Below are 22,813 nucleotides of genomic sequence, written 5' to 3' on the forward strand. Positions count from 1 at the left end.
TCCATATCCATACGACCATGACATGCAGCTGCGAGCGACCGCGCTCTTCGGCGGCAGCGGCGGCTTGCACGCGCACGCCCTGCCGCCGCCGCCGCCGGTCATCGAGCAGCCGGCGAAGGACGGTTACAGCTGGCGCAAGTACGGGCAGAAGCAGCTCAAGGACGCCGAGTCGCCGCGGAACTACTACAAGTGCACCCGCGACGGGTGCCCCGTCAAGAAGGTCGTGGAGCGCTCCTTCGACGGGTTCATCAAGGAGATCACCTACAAGGGTCGGCACAACCACCCGCGCCCACAGGAGCGCGGCCTCGCCGGTGGCGGTAACGATGCCCTCGCCGCCGCCGAGGAGGACATGGACGGTCCCAGCGACGACGACGAAGACGACGCGTTGATGCATGAGAATGACGTCGACGGGGCTCCTGGCATGTGAGTTATGCTCTGCTTCGTGCTACGTTACAACTGTCGCCTGCGGCGCCGCGCAGACAGTGTGAACCGTGACAGGCTGCCGGTTGTTTGGTCAGGGGCGCGGACGGCGTGGCCGGGCAGAGGGTGGTGAAGAAGCCCAAGATCATCCTCCAAACGACGAGCGAGGTGGATCTCCTGGACGACGGCTACCGGTGGCGCAAGTACGGGCAGAAGGTGGTCAAGGGCAACCAGCGGCCGAGGTGAAATTTTCACTTGGACTATCTGATCCTGAACATACCAACCATTGTGAGTTGTGAATTTGTGATGGTGCTCAGTGCATGCTCACTGCTCTGCTCAATGATGTGCAGGAGCTACTACAAGTGCATCGCCGACAATTGCAACGTGCGCAAGCAGATCGAGAGGGCGCCCACCGACCCCAGGTGCGTCCTGACGACGTACACAGGCCGCCACAAGCACGACCCGCCAGGACGGGCCAACAAAGCCGCCGCGGGCGGCTCTTCTGCTGATCCGGCCCCTCCATCTGCGAACACGGCTAGTGGAAGTGGGGCGTTTCAGGAGAATTGGGGGGCTCGGCAGCTGAAGGAGGAGTTCTAGCCGGGAAATGAATGATTGGACATTGGCCTATGTGGAGTGTGGCTTTCCTGGGTGTGAATAATAGAGACTGGATCATTGATTCTTTTGGGTAGGTGTTTCTGCTGGCTAATTGTTATTTGATTAGATTTCAACTGTTGTAGAGGAGCTGACATGTTGATTTCGGCTAAACATGTGCTTGTGCTGCATGGTATGTACATTTGTTTTCTCTTTATTTATTTCTTGTCCTTTCACAATTTTTTTGTTTTTGTCATGGGAAAATTTCTAGCTGGAGAATCGAAGGAACAAGGAAAGAACTCGTGTGGTGATGTAACTGAACCATTAGTAATCATGAACTGAAAACACAGACATGTATTTCGTTAATTTCAAAAATGAAAAGAAAACAGAGACATGTATATACATCTTCAGAGTTCAGAATGCAGATTGCTGCAATATCTTTTTTTTTCCTCCTCTTTTGGGGCAATGATCAACAAGTATTTACACAAATCTGTGTGCAGTGTTTCTTAGCTCACAAACTTGAGTTAGTTCCTACAACTATCTGCCGATCTATACAACAGCATCTCAACAAGAACATCTACAAACCACACTCTCTTTTGCTTTTCCTGAAAGTTAGTGCCCTACAGTAACATGACAGATTTACTCATCAGCTGCAGTTATCAGCGTCGGTATCTGCCCGTTGTCGGCGAAGTCGATCTTGTTCAGCCTCATGCAGCACAAGACATGCTCTGGCAACTCCTCAGCCTTTTGTGCCTGCAACCAGTATCAGACCATGGCTAAGTTACAGACATTCAGTCAAGGGGTCACTTTTCTTTTTTTCTTTTTCTTTCTTTTTGAAACAAATCAAGTGGTCACTTTTTAGCCAGGAGCAGAAGAAAATTAAGTACCTGAATAGTTAGACCAAGATCAAGAACGCCATGCTTGAGCCGCTCCCAGAAGGTCTCGAGCCCTTTCCGCGATATGAAGCTGAACCGATGGACATCGAGATCGATCTCAAAGTAATTTGGACCCTACATTATCAATGAAAACACACACATTTTTTATGTTTCAGTCAGAACTGAAAACACATTTTACTATTTCAGCACTCGTTTGTCTATAAACTAGTGAGCAAATGCAGTCAGTTACCTTGTAGAATTTGTGTTGTGGGCGAGATAGAACAGGCTTCTGATTGTAGGTCTGCACAAGCTTCCTCTCTGCCGTGCTCAGCTGCAGGTCTTCAGGGTTTGCCAAACCAGCCAGGATCTTCAGCCTCTCTGTGTATGGCACAATGCTGTCTACTGGGAATCCCTTCACCTTTTCGGTTTCCTCATTCATAAGCCTCTGCATAACTAGTTAGTCAGAAACTTTGCCTAGAGGTGCTTTATCTATACAAGAGAAATCTACCTTGATGCTATCCTGCAATTGAGGAGAAATCTCCTTGTCAAAGCTGTCAGATAACTTGAAATACAGAACTAGGCTTATCCCGTCACCGTCGTTATCGCCAAACACTGTAGCAGGATAGGTGGGCAAACTGCACAAACAAGTAAACTTGTCAAGCTCAGAAGCCAGAACTAACCAATTAACATTCAGTAGTTAAAAAGCAATGATTAAGAACCCTTTACGACCTACTGAATTACCTGAATGTTGACAATGAGGAGAGTCGGAAATGTCTCATGTGTCTTCAGAGACGGAAGCGAGAGGTGCTGTGCAATGTGATGAATCTTCCTTGTGTAGGCGAACATGTCTGCTCCAATAGGGGTGTAAGGGGAGCAGTCTGGAGCTGGGTACTTCCTCTTGTCTCTGCATGAATTTCACAGATTCAGTCAGGCATAATCATGTATGATACTGTCAGAATTGTGTTTACAACACTGCCACTGCTTCTTACTTGAAGAAGCTCTCCCCTCGGACTCTGAACGTCGATGGCTCAAGAACCGACCAGCAACCTTCTGACAGTTTCTCGCCGGTCGAAAACGGCACCGTGAAACCTGCCCTTGGGCGGTACAAGTAATTTGCAGAACCACCTGGGATTGCAGAATTTGTCAACTAAGTAATAATTCAGCTACTGAGCGGCCGCATGAAGATGGCATTGCAATGGCGCAGCTGAGATGTTAACGCTAAGCAACTCACTCATTTCGGTCATCTCGTCGCCCTCATATGACCTTGTCCTGAACGAGAGCCTGACCACGGCTGTTTTTTTCTTCTGCTGCTGATGGTGCGGGCTGACACCAACGATCGGCATCGGCTGGACCTTGTTGCTCGGAATCGACGCCGGGAACGGCGGCCGCGGAGACATTGCAGCCTGAAGTTCCTTCAGTGTGCTACTGCAGCAGTCCTCATCATTGCAGCTACCACTATTAGTTGCAGTGGCAGCAACATTCGAGTCATCACTCTTGTCGGGTTGTTCACTTTGATCACAAGCTTCTGCATTTGCAATGCTCCTGAGGAGCTGCATGGTGTCCAAGAAGCACGCTGCATCCTTGCACTGTGGCGGCTGCGGTGCATTTGAGCCGCCGGTGACGTCAGGGAGAGGATCTGGATTGAAAGGGAACACGTAAGTACAGGAAAGTCTGAAACTGCAGTTCACGTTTTTAGTTTGTGACTATGAACGACAAATATCTGAACTAGTACATTACCTCCGCTGACGCTAGCGAAATCGTTGTCGAGATCGTCGTCGGAGTCCGGTGACTCCAGGATGCTGACAGAATCGTACCATGCTTCTTCGCAAATCACTGCACAAAATTTGCAGAGCTGTGAGGAAATCTGCTACTACTGGTACCAATTACAGAATTCAGGAGGAGGAGGAGGTGCTATGCTGCTGCTATTTACCGCTCCCGGCGTCCATCTGGCTGTGCTGCCACTGCAGGTTGGTGAGGTGCAGGGTGACGTTGGAGTCCGGCGCCTCCACGTAGACGACCCCGTGCCGGCCGCGGATGATGGGCGCGTCGGCGATCGCCGAGGACACCTTCCGCCGGAACTTCCTCGCCGCGACCGACAGCTTCCTCGACCGCCGCCGATGCCTCGTCGACGACACGCAAGAACCCATGGCCGCCGAACTAGGCTACGCACCTGGAACTGGATCGACCACCAAGAAAAAGCAAGTTGCACCTTGCAGAATCAGCAACCTTCAAGAACTGATCAGAGAACGATCACCAAATCATCAAAAGGCATTAGTTATCCTTATCAATCGATCCAGCAACTGACCGGCCTCCAAGTGTCTCCCGCTCTCGCTCCCTCTTTATTTCTCCGCGGACAATGCTAAGAAGAAAGCCTCCTGCTTTTATCAAAGGTCACGGACTCCGACTCACGGGCGGCAATTCTGAAGCGGCCACGCCAGGACTAGGCGAGCGAGCAGACAAGCACCCAGAAGCAACCTGAATTAATCCTCAGCTGCCTCCGATCCCTCTACTTGCAATCCGCGGCAATGGCAAATGCGAAGCGGCATCCTCCACGCGAGAACGTGATGTGCATGCGATTAGAGAAATATAATGGCAGCGGGAGGACCCGTGTGTGTGTGTGCGCGCGCGCGTATGTATGGCGCTGCCGGAAGCGTGTTGATCCCTCTGCTTTTCTGCTCCGCAAAGGCACGGCATATAAATCATCAGAGAGGGGAGGGGGGATCAGTAGGATAAAAAAACGGCATGTGCCCGGGCCGGGCCGGGGGAGATGGTACAGGTCACTGTCACGCGTGTTTGAAGAACCGGTGGAGCCCCAGCCGCTGCATGGACTCACAGCCCGATCGGCTGGGGCTGGCTGGCTGAGCTGGCTGGCCAGCCCCCTCACATGGATGTTATTTATATGAAACAGTCAATAGTATTTCTTTCTCATATAAACGAATCAGCAACAATACGAACCAGCCAACCGAACAGGCTGTCACTCGATTGCTAAACAATTCAGGCCATGCCCATGGCCATGGGTGAACCGGTGAAGGTTCTAATGGTCTAGTGGAAGTCGCCTTGTTTTTTTTTTTTTTTTTGGTAGGTTTGTGCGTGCCGGGGGAAGGCAAGGGAATACAGGTTAGGTGACACAACAACTACTCTGCTGCTCCATCTCCATGTCCATGCTCAAGGTTTCGTTTTCGTGTGGCCAGGTTTGGCTGGTCATGGAGGAAACCGGGGGCCGTTCGGATGGTGAAGAATTCAGCCGGATTTTACTGTTTGAGGCTGAAAATCACTGTTTATTCTCTCATAAATTTCTCCAGATTCCTCCAAATTCTTTCCAGCGACAAACTATGATTGTGGGAGAAAAATATGCAGCTGATTGATACGAGTATATCGTTCTGGGTGACTTGCAAATTTCAGCAAAATATGTACTCCTACTCTGCCAGGGAATAATTTTAAAAAAAAACTTTGGATTATTCGTCGTGAGGCTGAGCTGAGGCATCTCCAAAGCTGATCGAGGGACTGAGACTGACGCGGACACCTGAGCAAAACATCACCATCTATAATTGGGGTGCTGCAATATACTACTCCTACTAGTGTTCCTAAAAAGAGCGCCTTTTTTGGAGGCAGACAGCTGCAAGCCAATACCATAACCGAAGAGGGAATTTTTCATTTCATTTCAGCAGATGATTTGCAGGCCAGCTGCTGAAAAGGGCCACCCAACCTGAACCAAGAACCGGAGAGCCGCCATGCATATCATGTCATGCATGCAAGATGCAACTGGTCAAGCCGAGGGCTTTCTTTTTGGAATGGGAAGGGAGAGGGGAGAGCACATCATGATAATGCGACACGTCCCTTTCGTTTTCCTGCTCGGCCTGTCTGTCTGCTGGTGGCGTGCTCACCTTGTAGGGCCACGGCACACTCGAGCTGTGTATTGTCAAATCCAACTCCAGGAAAAAGAATGGAATTTGTGGAAATGGCTGTCTGGTTACGTCTCATCTACTTTCAGCAAATGGAATGGACGTACCATCTGTGCGGCTGAAACTTCCAAAGTGGTGCAGTACAGGTCTACTACAAACTACTCCATCAGAAACAGACATGGCAAAAAGATAATCCATGAGTAGTTGAGCGCTAAATTGCTAATGGAATTTAACTAACCTGAGAGGAGAGAAGTGAGCGACAGAAGGTTCGCTCCAATGCAATGTGGCAGAGCAGTGCTGATGGGCGATGAACTTGAACCTGCTCGTGATGATGTTTACAGTGGACTTAGGAAGAAGACGACCCGATCGATCACCCGAACATTCGAAGCAGTAGTTCAGTGCACAGCCAGTAATGGGTGTCAGGTCAGTCCATCAGTACCAGATGCAGATGCTGCCCCGATGTGGGGCGCAGAGGAAGCTCGAGAGGCTTTTTCAGACGGAGACGTGCGCAGCCGCAGCCGCGAAACGCCGCGGCAAATGGTGGGCATCGTATCGTTGCGGCAATCGTCGGCATCGCGGATGGTTCATTTCCAGACTTGACCGCGGGCCGCTGCAGCAGCGCGCGGACGCGGTCGTTCGTTGGACGCGAACGCTTCAGAGTCCAAACAAACGCCACGTTGCCCTCATTTGCGTCTGTTGATAAAAGAAAAATATTTTTTCTCAAGCCTTTTTTGCGTGGAACGAACTAAGCGGTGAGTCCGCTACGTCGCCGCATCGAATCGTCAATTTAAATGGCTGTGTTTCTCTCTTTTCAGACACGGCTGTGTGACCTGAATGAAACGGAAAGAACATGGCGCGTGCTTCTCTGATAGCCGTCTGATTGGAAACGGACGTGCCACGACGGTGGCAGATTTACGCTGGTAGGAAATTGGATCTCGATACAACGACCGGAGAAATCAGCAAAAATGGTAGGTCGGCCATAATGCTTCTAGAATAACTTTACTTTAGCATTAGCACATGCGGTTTTTTTCCTTATAATAATACTATTATAATAGCAAAAAAAATAAAGCGCAAAAACTTGGTAGAGGAGGCAGAGGGAACTCATGAAAGGTCAGTACGAGGCGTCATCCTAGCCGTCCTTTGAGATGCAATTCCATATTACTTCGTTCGTAAGCTTTAAGCAATCGGGTTTCGGCGAAGATTACCATTCGTAGAACCCTGAAAAAGCTAGGTGTAGGAAATGGCATGCCAGTTGGTAACTGCGCACGAGAGGAATGACCATCCCCTGCTTCCTCCATCCTTTTTGAAAAAACCAGGGCTAAGGAACATATGCTGCGGCTGATTTCAACCACCACTAACTCTGCTCACCGTTCTTTTCGCAGTAAACAGTTCTTCCATTTTGGCAAGGAGCATGAGTATGCTACTGTGACAGGGGTACGTGTCTCCGTTTTATCTAAGAAAACAAAATCTTGAAGGAATTGGTTTTCATTCAAGACTGCGGTGCTGTCTCTTACTAATGTCTAGTTGTATTCCGTTGATTATATATAGAATTTCCATTGATGTTTTGTAATGATAACAAGGTACTGCTCCATTAATTAATTGTTTAACAAATAAAGAGAATACTGTTGCTGCTGCTTTGGGCACTTTGTCGCCCTGTCCCCTTTGTAATCATGTTGATGTGGAAAGACCGCGCAGCATGATGCCAAGACAAGTCCCTGTCTGTCAGGTCAGCACGCCGTGACCCGCCCTCTGATCTCCGAGATGCACCACGCCTAATTTATTAGGAGTTTGTATGCGTTGCCGCCTGGACCGGATGGACGATCGACGCGATGGATCAGCTGTCCAAGTCCGGATTGCAAAGAACAAAGAGTTGTTCTCCGTTGACGCCACCCATCGTTGTTAACAACAACAATGATCTAGACATGCTCGACTAATCAGTAGTACTCCTACGCTAGTAGGTTAAGATGGATTAGTTTTGTTTTCTGAATACTCGTCTGCTTCCAGACGAACTGACGAAGGCAGCAGGAGACGCGATAAGGGAGGGAAAATGCTCGTAGCCCCGAGGGGCCGAGCTGCGGTGCTGGTGAATTTGGCTTCCGCTCCAGCGGGCGCGTGCTTTTGGGTCTCGGACGGGTGGTGGCGCCGTGATGGCTCGGTCATGCGGCACATCATGGCTGTTCTCCTCGGATAATAAACAACACTATTGCGCTATACAGCGGGGGCGCAAACACGAAATTCCAAAAAAAAATATTAACGTATATAGGGTTCTAAAGGCAACACGTGGAGAAATTCGTTTTGGAAGTTTGCTTCGATGAGTTGTAAAACAAATCTTGTTAGACTTTGTCAATGCAGCGAACCATGCGATGTGTGTTATCCATGTGGACGTGATTAGTACTGGACGCTGATATTCCAATGTTTTTTTAAAGGTAAAATTCATTCAAAGCTTAAATACAGATTACAGAGATAAGACAAAAATTGTCCCATTGAAAGTTTTCCAGAGCCATCTGGATAGCATAGTTTCTAGAATGCGTACAAGCACCCCGTTCGTTTTAGCTTGTTTGGTTTATAAGCCGTACTTTTTTCAGCTAACGAACAGTATTTTTTTCTCACACCAAATCAGCCAACAATACTTTCAGCTATGACTTATCAGCCAAACAAGCTCAAGCGAACAAGGTGAAGATTGACAAGAGAACAAGCAAGAGCTAGGAATGAAAGTCTGTCTTGCTTTCTTTGCGAGATTATCAGCCACTGTATTTGTGTTTCTACCAATTCTACTAATAGAATGCATCATGTTTGCCGTGGTAACTGAAAAGTCTACTAGGATTGGGCGCAAAGACCAATGGCCCGGATTAAGAAGCAGGTCCTTTCTCTTGGACGCAGATGCCAACACTCAATTATCAGTGATAAAGACTGGCCTTTGAAGATTTTTTGCAACCACGAGTGTAGTTGCCAACAACAGTGCCAATGCTTCGGCCTCTAAGGGTCGCAGGATACGTTGAATAGCCACCTAAAAAAACATTCCACTGGAAAGACTATGTGATGGAGAAGTGAGAATGAAGATTCCAAACTCCGTTTGGGTAGTATTGGCCCCTTGTTGCACACAAACAGAGGCATCGCAGAAGATTTTTTGGACCATCAGGAACCTACAAATTTCTAGATTGCATACCTCCAGGCCTCGCATTGTCGCTTGCATTGGAAGTTGAGGAATGGCAAATGCTGCAACCTCTATTGCCAAATTGTAAGCCAATTCAATGGCCTTGCATGAAGAACTTGTATAGGTGACCAATTTAACCCTTTGAACCTATGATCATTTCTAGATTTCCAAAGGCATCACATGATTGAAAATATTTGATTCACCGTAGCTTGGTTTTGAGCATCTTGGGTCAAGGTGGCAACCTGCAAATGTACTCCTCGTCCTGAGAAGAGGAAGACCATGAGCTCTTAGGCCCATTGAGGAGGCAAACCAAACCGCCCTTGCAAAATTGGACTTAAAAAGCAAGTGAGCATCATTTTCAATTAACCCGCAACGTGAACAAGTTTCCGCTATACTTGTAATTATCCTATGAATTCCACAAGTGGTGTCTAAAGCAAGCCTCAACAAACGCCAAGCAAAAGTTTTAACTCTTGGTTGCATAGTTTTATCTGCCCAATGTTTTTTGTTTCTAGTATTAGCAGTGACAAACAAGGTCTGCTCAAAGTAAGGACATTTTTAATACACATGGCTAGTTATTAGTTGGAGCTAAAAATAGCATAAATTTGTTATTGTTTAGCTTACCTATTAGCTTTCTTGTTTGGATACACGAGCTATTTTTTAGTTAACTAGTAATTAGCCCTTGGGGCATGTTTGATACGAGAGCTAATTGCTAGCTAGCTAAAAATTAGTTCAAATTAGCTCTAGTGCATCCAAACTAGAGGAATAATAGATGCGTTAATTTTTTTTCTCAATCACACAAAATGTTTGCGCATCTTTGTATTAAGGTAGAGAATAAGTTTAATACAACACGCATTAGCAGCGCCTTAAGGGGTTAAAATAGTTGTACATGGACGCTCAAACCCATCCTAGTGTACTGAAATCTTTTGTGTTACACTGGACACTAATTGTCGGGGTTATGACCCCGGAGTGTCTCAAGGCACCGATTAGTTAGCAGGCCGCGCGGCCCGCAGCACAGCAGCTAGGAAAGGTCCGAACGACCAAGGCCCAGCAAAAGCTAAGTAGAGCGGGCTAGACGCTACGGCCGGGGGCGATCACGACCCCTTCCTCCAACATTAGCCGCGCGACGCTCAAATGTGCGACCTCTCCCCTGTCATGACCCCTGGGAGGGACAGGGGGAGGTCGAGCCCTGCTGGACATGCCCGCTCTAACAAAGGCAAGCATGCCACGCTGGCCCCGCAAGGACCGACATGACAGCGGTCGCCTCGGTCCGGTCAGATGCCATCCCTGTGCCACGCGGCACCAACGAGACAACACCACACAACGGTGGCAACGGGTATAAAACCTACCGTCCAAATACGGACCAACAGGACGCACATACGAACCCACCCACTATGGGATGGGATCCATGACAAGGGTCTCGACCTAGAGACTTTTCTGACCAGCGGAGTGCCCCGACCCCAATGATCGGGGTCGTAGCCCTCAGCCCCATGAAGCGACTAGACAAACGACGACCCAGGACGGCCACCTACTATGGGTACGACGCCCCGAGGAACCTGGAGACGACGGTGAAGACCATAACGGATACCACGTTGCACAGGACAACTGACGAACTATCACCATGGCTACAGCGCTGCCATGGCCAGCACAGTTGCAGCACATCAGACCCTGCCATGACGTGGCCACAAGACCATGATGACAGCCACGCCCGGACGAGCTCCACAAGACGGCGTAGCTTGCACGCCAAGTTAGCTAGGACCTCCCTCAGGCTCTTGACCCTTCGGTCGGGGGAACCGACTATTTGTATCAAGCCCTAGCCCTGAACTCTATATAAGGGCAGCCAGGGCACCCATCTGGGAACATCTTCACATTCTTCATCCTCTATCATTCCATCCATTCACCATAGCAGTAGGGCTCCTAGAGCTTCCCTTCAGGTTGCCCCTCATCTAGCATAGGTTCTACTACCTCTTTCACCATTCTTGCACCCCCATTATAAGAATTTTAGAGCATTCAAGTGAGGAACACGCACTCGATCATCTCTGAGACTGGACGTAGGGCCTCGGCCTGAACCAGTATAAATCCTCGTGTCTATTAGATGCTACCATCGTCTTCCTAGAGCAGCGCGGCAATCGTATAAATCTACTAGCCTGATTTATGAAACACCAATAGTTGGCGCGCCAGTTAGGGGACAGTCGCACACTCTCGATCTTTGAGAAGGAAGCGATGGTTCCTCGCACCACTGGTGGACTCGCTGGTGGAATGGCCTACGGTGGTCACATCCACCGTGAAAACTATGACTTCATCGATGTCAGAGGGCCAGTGCCCGCATCCACCTTCAGCCACAATCCAGACCTCCACCTTGGAAATTTGGGTCTCGTGGCTCATGGCGGACGCACTCCCGAAACAGCCCACGGGGACTGCATCCTAGAGTTCACCTACCTAGAGGGGCCAATACCCTCGCTCGTCACAAGCCATGGCCAAGTTTCCCGTCCGAGAAACTAAAGGACCACGGCTCACGACGAACTCACCCGAGGAATGACCTCGATTGGACACATCCTTTTAGGGAATCACGCGTCTGCCCCCAGCCACGGTTTAGACCTCTGCCTTGGAAGTCTAGATTTCGTGGCCGGCGGTAGACATACTCCCAGAACTGTCCACGGGGGCTGCATCCCCGAATTCACCTACGCAAGGGGCCTAGTGCCCTCTCTCATTACCAGCCATAGTCAAGACTTCAACCCAGGGAGCTAGACGGCCGTGGCTCATAGCGACCTCACCTAGGGAATGGCCTGCGGTGGCCATGTCCTCTCAAGGAACCACGAGATCGCCCGAACCAGTGGAGCAACGCCCATTATTGGCTCCTACCCAATCTAGACCCACCACGTGGTGGAACTGGATCCTATAGTAGAAACACAACCCGTACAACGTTTCTGCCTGTAGAACGCCATGAGCCAGGGTGCGCTTGAGCAATGAAATTGCCCGCCACCCCATGGCGTCATCGACAGTAACCAAGTCGCTAGCCGGCACCACTCCACGAAGGGTCAAGCCCAGAGTTAGGATCTGATCCTGCACAGCGGGCAGGCCACGTGACGCACCTCTACAGGCCATCACATGTTGCATGGAGGCATGTGCCTCCGAGGAGGCGGGCTCCCTGAGCGCACTACGCGCCACGACAAGCGGATCAAACTACGCCACAATCAAAGCCAACCTCCGCAGCGACAAGACACACCAGCCCTCCACGAAAAGCAGCAATCGCAACTGGAGGCAGAGACACGGCGGCAAAGGCATCGTCACACCCGAAGAACTCAGGCACCAGGACACGTAGGTCCCCCTAACCAAGAGCAACGATAGACAAGACGCGAAGAAGACATCCCAGGAAGAGCACGAGCCCACCGAAGGCGTCGAAATGGCAAAGGCAAACCCGAAGCAGCCCAAGAGGAGGACCCACGCCAGCCACAACTGCCCCAAACAGCCGAGAAGTGCCCTCGCCAGCTCACGGCTCAGGAACCATGATGGATTCTCTACAAGCAAGCGCTCAAGAGCTCTCCTCCATGTGAACAGTAACCGCGAGGCAAGCGCCTACTCCTCGAACAAGCACCGGTGATATCAATCCTATCCCTCTCTTCATTATTTGAACGCATTCATATACGCGTGTAGGCATGACAACAAACCTGACCGGTCAGAATGTAGCGCCGAATGAAGCTAGGGACGAAAAGCCCATGCATTTCATCTCGGAGACATTTCACCTCCTAAACATCTCGACACGTTCCATAAGGGCGGTAGCGATATCACTGCCTGTGGAGGGAACTTACATAGAGCCCCCACCGACACACTCTCACCACCTACACCGTGTGGCATCATAAGAGATATAGCTCGGTGCGTGACCCCTAATCGCTCTCGTGGGCAGTGAGGCGGCCAACCCGCAAGCCAAGGCCGTAGGCCCGATCACTCTAGGCCAAAGCAAAAATGATCCAAAAACAACAAAAGGGGCGTGATAGCATGAGTGAGTAGAAATAAACAACTATTAACAAACTCCACGTATGAAGAAAAATGATTTACAATTTGACCCACCGGTGAAACACATGGGCCGGCGGACTACGAACGCTTAGCGCCACTTAGGAAACCTAGCTACGCCCATGAAGGCCACCTTCATCTTCACGATCACTACAGTAGCCTCCGCAGCGGCGGCCAGATCACCTAGCAAAGCCAATTCTGTGCCGAGTTCCAAAGGTCATGACTTAGTGGCGGTTCTCCCTAGAAGGCCTCCGTAAGGGTGGACCTCCCCCACCTAGCGGTAGGACACCACAAGTTGTTTCCTCTAGCACTGCTAACCACAAAGTAACGTCAAAACCTAAGAACAAAATCCTAGTGAGCAAGAGCCAAAAATGAAAGAAGCCCCACTATACGTCTGCACCTGCACGGCGGTAGCCACCGCCCGTGCCTCAGCGACCTCCTCCTCCGCCACTTGAAGGGCCGCCTAGAGGTAGTCCACGTGGACCTTTAGCCGGGTCACCTCACGGACAAAATTTGAGTACAGCCGGCGAGCTTCGTCCCTTTCGAGCACATAGCTCCATATCCCCTATCGTTCGATGGAAAGGGATAGGGGGTAGGGGCTCACCGGTCCTGGTGCTGGAATAGGCTAGGGATGGAGGGCGCCTTGGGTTCCCCCGATCTCCGATGCCGTCGCTGGAGGAACGACCCTAAATACGCTCACGATTAGCTCAAACATGATCAAACCCGAATAACGAGCAGGGATAGGACAGAGAGAGATGGGCACCCACGGCTCTAATCGGTGGTGCGGAGCCACACGACCATCTCTCCCTGTGTTCGAGTCATCCGATTCAAAGTCTCCCGGGTTGACCCCCTCTGGGGGGAGGCATCTTGCCCTCTAGCTGCTGCGGAGGCGGTTGGGGACTGTAACACCCTAGGTGTTAAGCTTGCATTAGCACTTGCATTCCATAAGCATAAGCATCATTTATTCATTCATGATCATAAGCATATGATAATGTTTTTTATTTAGTCTACAATGGTTCTATGTGACGCATTGCTTTTAATGAGTGATTTTATTTGTTCATGTTGATAACTCAAGTGCTTGATGTTTGATCACCTAACTTAGATCAACATAGGATCACAAATGAGTTAGGGTTTGTGTTTATCATTTAGTCAAAATATGCTTCTAAGTGTTAAATCGTGTTTAAAACCTTTTTCATGATGTTGTTTTGACTAAAATAAAACTTTAAGTTTGGAGCATGTTCTGAGGTTTGACCCTAAATAAAAGTGGCAATATGGATTGTGATCTACAAACTTTGTTTGAGGATCAAGGATCAAATCCACTTCTAACATGTTCAAACAGTAACCACAAGTTTCAAACTAGTGATGTTTTGAATCTCTTAAAAAAAATCTAAGTCTGAGATTAGCAGTTAGCAAGTTCAATGTTTGGGAATTTATCTAATCAATTTTCATAAATAAAACTTGTACAACAATAGTACCATTTTATAGTATAAAGTTTGAACTTTGAAAATGTGCCTTTGATTATGCTATTGGAATATTAATTGATCCCTAATTAATTGCCCAAAGTATCAAACTAACTCAGTTTGTAGCACCGTAAACTGAATGCAATTTTTCAGTTTTCAAGTATAGGTTTTCAAAATTCTTAATCTCACTAACCATCTAGTTTTAGCTTTTGACCCTTAAAGCAATGTTGGAGATATTGCGTAGCTCAACAATGTTTGGTAATGGACTTTTAGCTATGGATAAATGGATCAATAGAAAGGGAGAGAGGAAGAAGCGTCGTCAGTTGGTGAATAGTAGAGCACCGGCAACAGCCTACTCTGCTGCTACACCACCGTCGGTGGTGTCCTCCTTGGTGCTTCGTCGTTGGGACATGCAGCCGTCGTGAACAGGGGCCGAGCTGCGCTGGCGAGCCTGGAGAAATGTCGCCCGTGCCCATTCAATGCCCAGCGTCGGCCAACTCCTTCTTTTCCTCCCCTTGCTGTGCCACCGGCCGTCTCTGCACGCCAATCATTTTCATAGCTACCACTCATTCTCCATTCAATTCCTCGCGTTCATAGCTTCGCCATGCATTGCTCTTCCATTCCCACCTAGCTGCGCAGTGCTTTGTCTATAGGTGAGGGCCCTTGGGCCAAGCCGCCACCATGGGTGCCATGGCCATCGAGCTCATGCTCGCCATGGCCAGCGCGCTCCCGTCTCCCTCTTCTGCCTTTCCTTTTTGTTTTAGCTTTGCCTTAGGTCGTAATAGCTTGCACCAGAAACCGTTGGTCGATGTGGACATCGCCTTTGCCGGAACGGCAAGCGCCGTCGCTGTGCTCTGGGCGCCGCGCCACCCTACGCATGGCTGAACCTTGCCACTGCCTTCCCGGGTCCCAAGCCATAACTCTAGGACCACGCGAGTTCCCCTGAAGCCTCTGCGCGTGTGCGTTGGGTGTCTAATTCACCGGAGCCGGTGAATTCACCGCCGCCGCCTAAGCCACCGCTGCTGAGCCGCCGGCCATGCCGCCGTTGTAGCTAGGGTTCACCGCTAACCACGCAACCTGCATGGATTGACGTGGGAGATCGAGGCGAACCCGCCGGTGCCCGTCTCGTCGCCGAAATCCTCGCCGCCGGCGAGTTAGGACCGGTCAAACATGTGCTCTACTCTGTGTAGATGACAGGTGGGGTCGGTTGACCCTGGGCCCCTACGGTCAACGCCTCTGGGTGCATGGACCGGGTGCACCTAGCTGTGGTTAGGGTGTATTTGTTTGTTTTCTATTTTTCTTTTTTAGAATTTGAATCAAACTTGTAAAATCCATAACTTGAGCTAGGAAAGTCCAAAAATGGTAAATCAAATTTTGTTAGCTTTGTCTTGATGTGCTCTACATGTTAAAGTCATAAGATTTGCTGTTTGACAACTAATTATATACTGTTTTTATTTACCTAAGTTAATACCTATTTAGCTTGTATAAATTATATCTAGAGCTATATCTATCCAAAAATTATGAAACCAAGTTTGATGACTTTGTTTTGCTATGCTCCAGCTAAGAAAAATATAAAACCTATTGTTTGGCCAACTTCCATGTGCAGTATTGTTTTCCATAGGAAATTGCAAGTTTAACTTGCATTCTTTGTATCCTAAAATATACATATCCAAATGGTATGAAATTTATGTAGTATACTAATTACAACTTGTATGTGCTACTGTATTTCTCTGAGTATCCAATTTGTACAGCAGCTGGTCTTTTTCATTTTTGTACATTGTATATTATATATATACAATGATGAGCATACTAATAATAAAAATAGAATGCAATAACAACTTGTATATGCATACTATTTGTTGTTTGCCTAATTTCCACCCTGTTATGATGAATGGCGATGTGATCATGTTGTGATGTTTTGTGAAACCTTGTCGATGTACTAAATACACCTAAAATTAATGTGCTCTAGATGAATTTAAACAATTGCCTTCTCCACCGGAGAAGAGATATGCACCTACTCAGTAAAAGATTTAAATTAAGTAGCACCTTTGAAGGGTCGAGATGGCGGACTAGAGGGGGGTGAATAGTCTTTTCTAAAATTAATCGCGTTGGCTAACCGATATAAGTGCGGAATAAAAACAATCGGTCTAGCCAAGACTACACCCCTCTATATATGTTCACTAGCACCTTGCAAAGATACTAATTATGCAACTAAGGTGCCGGGCTAGCTAGAGCTCTCCTAACCAATTCTAGGAGTAAGGTCACACAAACCTATGCCACTAGTACTTTAAGCAACAAGGGAGCTCCTACACATGCTAGTAAGCAAAAGCACAAAGCTAACGATGCTCACTAGCAATGCTCAATAACAAGGCAACTAATGCCTAATTAGAGAGCGCAAATACTTAGCTACACAAACTAAGCAATGTGACTAACAAGGTTACTAAAACCAAATTAGCCACGCAAAGGAGCTACTTCTATGCTACACAAGCTAGAAGGAAACTAGTGAGCTACACAAGCTAACTAATTACAAGAGCAACTACACAAGCTTAGTATGTATAAACGTAATTGCAAGCTTGTGTAGTGGGGATGCAAACCAACGGGAAGAACAAGGTTGACACGATGATTTTTCTCCCGAGGTTCACGTGTTTGCCAACACGCTAGTCCCCGTTGAGACAAGCTTCAAGGTTGCCGCCGGTCCTCTTGCTAGTGGTGACTCGCAAGTCACACTCTCCCACGTGGAGTGCTTACCACAAGCTCTAGCACTTGACCCGGCCAGACCACTTGTCGCCCTTCGCGTCTCGCTTTACTAGAGTTGCTCTTCGCGGCTCCCGCGGGGCGAGCACAATGCCCCTCACAAACACTTCTCCGGAGCGCCGCACAAGCTTCTTGCGCGCTTCGACGGAGACCACCACCAAGCCGTCTAGGAGGTGGCAACCTCCGAGAGTAACAAGCACCACCGGCTTGCAACTCGATCACCTAGTGCCACTCGATGCAACCTCACGATGCAATCGCACTAGAATCGCTCACTCACACAATCGAATGATCACTATCAAGTATATGTGTGATGGAGGGCTCCCAAGCACTCACAAGCATGGACACTAAGTCCCTTGAGGTGCTCAGCACCAGCCATGGCCGAAGGCCACTTCTATTTATAGCCCCAAGGGCTAAACTAGCTGTTACCCCTTCACTGGGCAACGGTCGGGCCGACCGGACGCTCCGGTCCGATCGACCGGACGCTGGACCTCAGCGTCCGGTCACGCGATACTCGCCACGTGTCCCCTACGTTCAACGGTCATCTTCCGATCCCAACGGTCATCTGCCGACCGGACGCAGCACTTCAACTGACCGGACGCTGGACCCTCAGCGTCCGGTCGTTTCCAGTAAGCTCCCGAGCATGACCGGACGCGTCCGGTCGAACGCGATCGGACGCACCCAGTGTCCGGTCACTCTCCAGCTTCTGCGTCACCGTACGTTAGCCTGACCGGACACAGCCTTCCAGCGTCCGGTCGTTTCGGACTCAGCGTCCGGTCACTGTTAAACAGTGAGACTGAATTCCTTTCTCCTCTATCTTCTTCACCCTTGGTCCAAGTGTGCTAACCACAAGAATTTGCATCCGGCGCAATAGAAAATAGGCATTCCATTTTCCCGAAAGCGCCGAATCCCGCCTCGCAAGCTCGGCGGGAGGGAGAGAGGGACCCAAACCCATCTCAACCCTGCAAACACCACCGCCTTTGTAAATGTGCCAACACTACCAAGTGTACACCACCATGTGTAAGTGTGTTAGCATTTTCACAATCATTTCCCAAAGGATGTTAGCCACTCAACTTGCCACGCCACTCGATCCTAGCGAAAATGCAAAGTTAGATCACTCGAGTGGCACTAGATGACCGATATGCAAACAAGTTTGCCCCTCTTGATAGTACGGCCATCTATCCTAAACCCGATCATAAACTTCTCTACACACCTATGACCGGTGAAATGAAATGCCCTAGGTTATACCTTTGCCTTGCGCATTCCATTCCATCTCCTCCAATGTCGATGCAACACATGCACCAACACGATCAACAATGATATGATTCACTTCATATCATCACATGATCATATTGGTTCATCGATCTTGACTCTACTTGCTCTTCACCGTTGCCATCGTCCATCGGCGCCAAGTCTTGCTCAAGCTTCACCGCCACGCGGTCCATCACTCCAAAGCCTTCGACTTGCCCTTCACGCTTGCAACCGGTCCATCAAGCCAAGTCATGTCTTGATCTTCTCCACCTTGATCACATGACTCAATGTCATGTCTCATGTGCAATAAGCTCCTTCATCATCACATGTGTGAGCTTTGCAACATCTCCAAGCCATTTTCACCTTCATGGCATATGTTGCTCACACACATGTACCTGTGGACTAATCACCTGTGTATCTCACATAAACACAATTAGTCCACCTAGGTTGTCACTCAATTACCAAAACCAAACAAGGACCTTTCAACCTTGCAACCTTGATGTTGGTCATGTTCAAATTTGTTTCCTATGCTACTAGGGCTGCATGTTTTCATTCTTCAACTCAACATCATGGCATTGCTATTTTTCATTCTTTTATGCATTCTCTTTATTTATGCACCACTTGCATACATATAGGATTGGAGGAGGAAGTTCTAGTAGAGTACGTGATCGTCGAGGAGGAGAACCCTCAGGAGTTGCCACCCGAAGACGAAGGACAAGCCTCTGAACCACTTCTGGAGTGCCCGAACCATGGACCCTCCACTTTTCTCTGAGGCAAGCCCCGGACATTTCATTTTCCCTCCTATCTCTATTTTAAATTACACTTGTGCATTAAGTTGTTAGGTGTTGATTGGTAACCGTTGCTGCATCTCATACCTTAACCAGAAAAATTTATCACCCTTTCTAACTAGATATAGACCTCTCTATGCTTAGTTATGCTTAGACCGGGAGAAGTCGGGTGATTCCTGTCACCTGCGATATATAGGTTGATGAGGACATCACTTCTTCAGAGGTACCCGCTGATCCTCCAACCGTCATGCAAGGTCCAATGACCCAGGCTCGAAAGCGACAACTCAATTTAGAGGTGAGCTCATTCTTAAGCGATACTTTTCATACTTTTGAGAATAGACTACTACCTAATGATGTTATCTTGCTTAGGAACATTGGAGAGGGTCATGAAGGACTTAGAGGAAGTGGTGGAGGTGATGATGACCAGCAAGGACATCCAACACAAGCCGGAGGCCCAGTCCAACAAGAATTCGAGTCTGCCTCGGCCTCCAGGACCAGTCTGCCTTAAACCGGTCACCCAGGACGCATCCGGACTCCGTTTTCGATGATCCACATATGGATGGAAAGCTAATTTGATAAGGAAGCCAATCCAAGTGGTTTCACGTCAAAATCTGTTCGGAATCAACGGGAACCATCGAAACAAGTCAGCATCTAGAATCTGCCAGGGTGCTGCGACACCGTCTTTTGGTCCGTTGAACCATGTATCGAGTTTGGGCCCATTAGGGGCGCGTCCAGGGGTCTTGCACGACCCTAGAGTCTTCATAAACAGCCGCCGCCTGTCGACAAAATATGGTCGGCAGTCTACCTAGGGGTATGTCCAAGGTAGTAGATTATCGGCAGACAGATGCGCAAGCTACAAACAAGATGGTGACGCAAGATAGACACAAGATTTTATCTAGGTTCGGCCGCCGTAAAGGCGTAATACCTACGTCATGCGTCTGATTGTATTGTTGTATGTCAATGAGAGATGTTTTTTAGAGGGGTCCCCTGCCCGCCTTATATAATCCGGAGGGCAGGGTTACAGATCTGGAAACTAATCCTAACCAGTTACAATTACCATAGGTGGCCAGATAAGGATTCATATTCTAACCGACCAGGATCTTGCTTGATCTCCAAATCTGCCTTGATTCCTTGCGCGGGACTCCGAACAGATTGGCTAGGCCACGTGTCGGCTTCTAACGGGCCAAGCCCTCTGGTCTGAGCCGGCCCAGGCCTAGCCATATGGGTATAGGGGTTAATACCTCCACAGCTAGTCCCCGAGTGCCATGTATTATGCTGCGACACGCTGTTCGATCTCCTTCGGCTAATGCAATCCGTCTTCATGTCGTCTCCAACTAGTTGAAACATTGACCAATCAAATGTGCCAGTACTCTGGTCAGAACAGAGAGTAGTAGACCATGATTATAGCCGAAGATTCTGGTTGTCCGAAGAATGCATGGTGCTCTAGAAAAAAAGAAAAAGATTTCTTTCCTTATCAAGTGTGCCCACTTTTATTTCTAAAAAGAAATGAAAGTGACCCTTGGACAATAGTAGTTCTAGCCAACAGTCAGAGCGTAGGGGTCGATAAAATAAACACATTCACCACAAGGTGAAGTGTGCCCACTTAGTCCCCGAGCCTGGTAGTAGGTGACGTAGGCACGTGGTGCCAGGGTCTAAAAAGAATTCCCAGTTAAATTGAGAATCCAATCGTCGTACAGGCGATACGAGATGCACTGACAGGTGCATCATACCAATGTAGTCCCCGAGCTTGCTGGAAGGCGAGGTATGAGCCTTGTAGCAAGGTCTAAATAAATGCCTCTCAACTGTACGTGAGTATAAATCACATGTAGCCGAGGAAAACGGTCTCCAAGCAATGTTCGGAGAGTGGTCGGGGTAGTCCCCGAGCACGATAGTGGTCTGGACAGTCCCTGAGCATGAGAGTAGTCAAAACAATCCCCGAGCACGATGATGGTCTGGGCAGTCCCCGAGCAAGATGTGGTCTGGGTAGTCCCCGAGCACGATGTGGTCTGGGCAGTCCCCAAGCACGAGAAGTGCGGCGAAAAACCATATGCCACTTGTGCTATTATCTTTTATATTTATGTAATTACTCGCCCTGTCAAGTCCAATATAACATGTCTGGTAAAAAAAGTAGACGGGTATAGCACGTCATACTGCCTTCTTGTCTTTTCAAGCAAACAGTTGCTTGGCACCTGTAAGTAGGTGCGTCAGCGTGGGCCCTCTCACACTGGTAACGAAGAGACGCATACACTGATAATGAAGAGGCGCATATATTAGCGTAGATCTCAAGACTATGAAAACAACTGTCTGCGGTGCGTGTGCATGTCTCCCAAAAATCTCGGGCAGACAAAACGGCAGAAATCTTGGTTAAATACAGTATAGAGTTGGTAAGTTTCTTTTTACTGAACCCCATTACCATTCGCAGCCGCAGCCTTCTTCTTCCTCTTGCCAACCCTAATACCTCCGAAATCACCACCAATCAATCTTCCATAGTTTCCTCGTTCATCAGCAAGGCCAGGTTCATGGCGAAAAGTGACGCATAGAAGAAAGCAGGAGTCATGGCGAAGGAGTGGTGGAAATCGAGAAGCAACGAGCAGACCATTGAAGACCTCGTCGCCATGGGAGTACTCCACAACAAGGAGCTCGCAGGATGGCGTGCGCTAGAGGGCGAAGGGTACCCTGATCCACAACTAGGTGAGATCGTGGTGTTCAAAGACTTCTTTAAGCGGGGTTTTGGGGTTCTAGTACATCCTTTCCTTCAGGGTCTCTGTCTGTACTACGAGATTGGGATTTGCAATCTACATCCCAACTCGATTCTCCTTGTCTCCACCTTCATTTATCTTTGCGAAGCATATGGCGGCTTCCAGCCCCATTTCAACTTCTTTCACCATCTTTTCTATCTGCGGAAGAAAGGAAGCGGTGGCTTGAAGATAGCCGGAGGTGTGTACCTCAACCTCCATGACGGGATGAAGGCCTAGTACCTGCACTGCAATTGGAACACATCGCTTGACAACTGGTACAAGAAATGATTCTACATCCGTGAGGAACCGAACACAATCACACTGTGCGATGTGGGGTTCATTCCAGAGAAGAGGACAAGCTAGTCAGAGAAGCCCAAGCACCTGGAACAGATTTCAGAAATACTTAGGATGATCCCATGGAAGAAACTGGACGGTCCAAGCATGGTCGGGAGCTTCATCAGCCGATGGATCCAGCCCTGCCAGAGGAGGGTACATCCTGGCTATGAGTACCAAGGTAGCGTAGACCCGACGAGGACAAGGCAGGAGGCGCTTGACAAGATCGAAGTCAGGGCCAGAATTGGAGAGCTATTTAACTTAGCTGATCCAAATTATGTTAGATTGAGCGACATCGAGCACACTTTCAAGCTCGCCCGACCTCCCCCAAAGGTAACTCATCTTGCCTTGTACCCATAGTCTTATATTGTAATAGGAACTTACTGTGTTATCTCTTGTTTGTTTCCCAGATTAATGGTCGGGATAGAGCAACCGTGTTTGTGTCGCCACCCCCTGGCGTAGATTGGCCGCAAGTTGCCGAGCCAACCGCCCAGACCAGCGCTAGGGTCGAAGACATCGACTGGGCCATGCTCGGAGTTGGA

The 22,813-nt window shown here is 48.8% G+C and overlaps 2 protein-coding genes across 2 annotated transcripts; one reads left to right on the forward strand and one right to left on the reverse strand.

The window, feature by feature from the left end:
• Position 1: 1 nt before the first annotated feature.
• Positions 2-1,083, forward strand: LOC136453618 (probable WRKY transcription factor 58; the record flags this gene model as incomplete). Its single annotated transcript, XM_066454180.1, has 3 exons — positions 2-423; positions 519-662; positions 771-1,083. Coding segments are annotated over 3 exons (813 nt in total), but the record flags the coding sequence as incomplete, so codon positions are not given.
• A 343-nt stretch (positions 1,084-1,426) lies between these two features.
• LOC136476632 (uncharacterized) lies at positions 1,427-4,543 on the reverse strand. Its single transcript, XM_066474557.1, has 10 exons — positions 4,166-4,543; positions 3,817-4,062; positions 3,624-3,719; positions 3,118-3,522; positions 2,876-3,011; positions 2,628-2,790; positions 2,395-2,520; positions 2,137-2,331; positions 1,899-2,021; positions 1,427-1,764 (listed from the first exon to the last, which is right to left on the reverse strand). Exons 2-10 carry the CDS (start codon positions 4,031-4,033, stop codon positions 1,651-1,653), a joined length of 1,575 nt encoding a protein of 524 aa, XP_066330654.1. The 5' UTR covers positions 4,034-4,062; positions 4,166-4,543; the 3' UTR covers positions 1,427-1,650.
• Between the last annotated feature and the right edge of the window lie 18,270 nt (positions 4,544-22,813).

The sequence above is a fragment of the Miscanthus floridulus genome, chromosome 1 (genome assembly GCF_019320115.1).
Source record: "Miscanthus floridulus cultivar M001 chromosome 1, ASM1932011v1, whole genome shotgun sequence".
Taxonomy (NCBI): Eukaryota; Viridiplantae; Streptophyta; class Magnoliopsida; order Poales; family Poaceae; genus Miscanthus; species Miscanthus floridulus.

Bases quoted from the DNA above. Each gene is read 5' to 3' on its own strand.
- LOC136476632 (XM_066474557.1), bottom strand. From the start codon at position 4,033: ATGGGTTCTTGCGTGTCGTCGACGAGGCATCGGCGGCGGTCGAGGAAG. The intron at 3,523-3,623 runs GTAATGTACTAG...CTTTCAATCCAG, and splicing joins TTTCGCTAGCGTCAGCGGAG to ATCCTCTCCCTGACGTCACC. The intron at 2,791-2,875 runs GTAAGAAGCAGT...AAATTCATGCAG, and splicing joins CGAGGGGAGAGCTTCTTCAA to AGACAAGAGGAAGTACCCAG.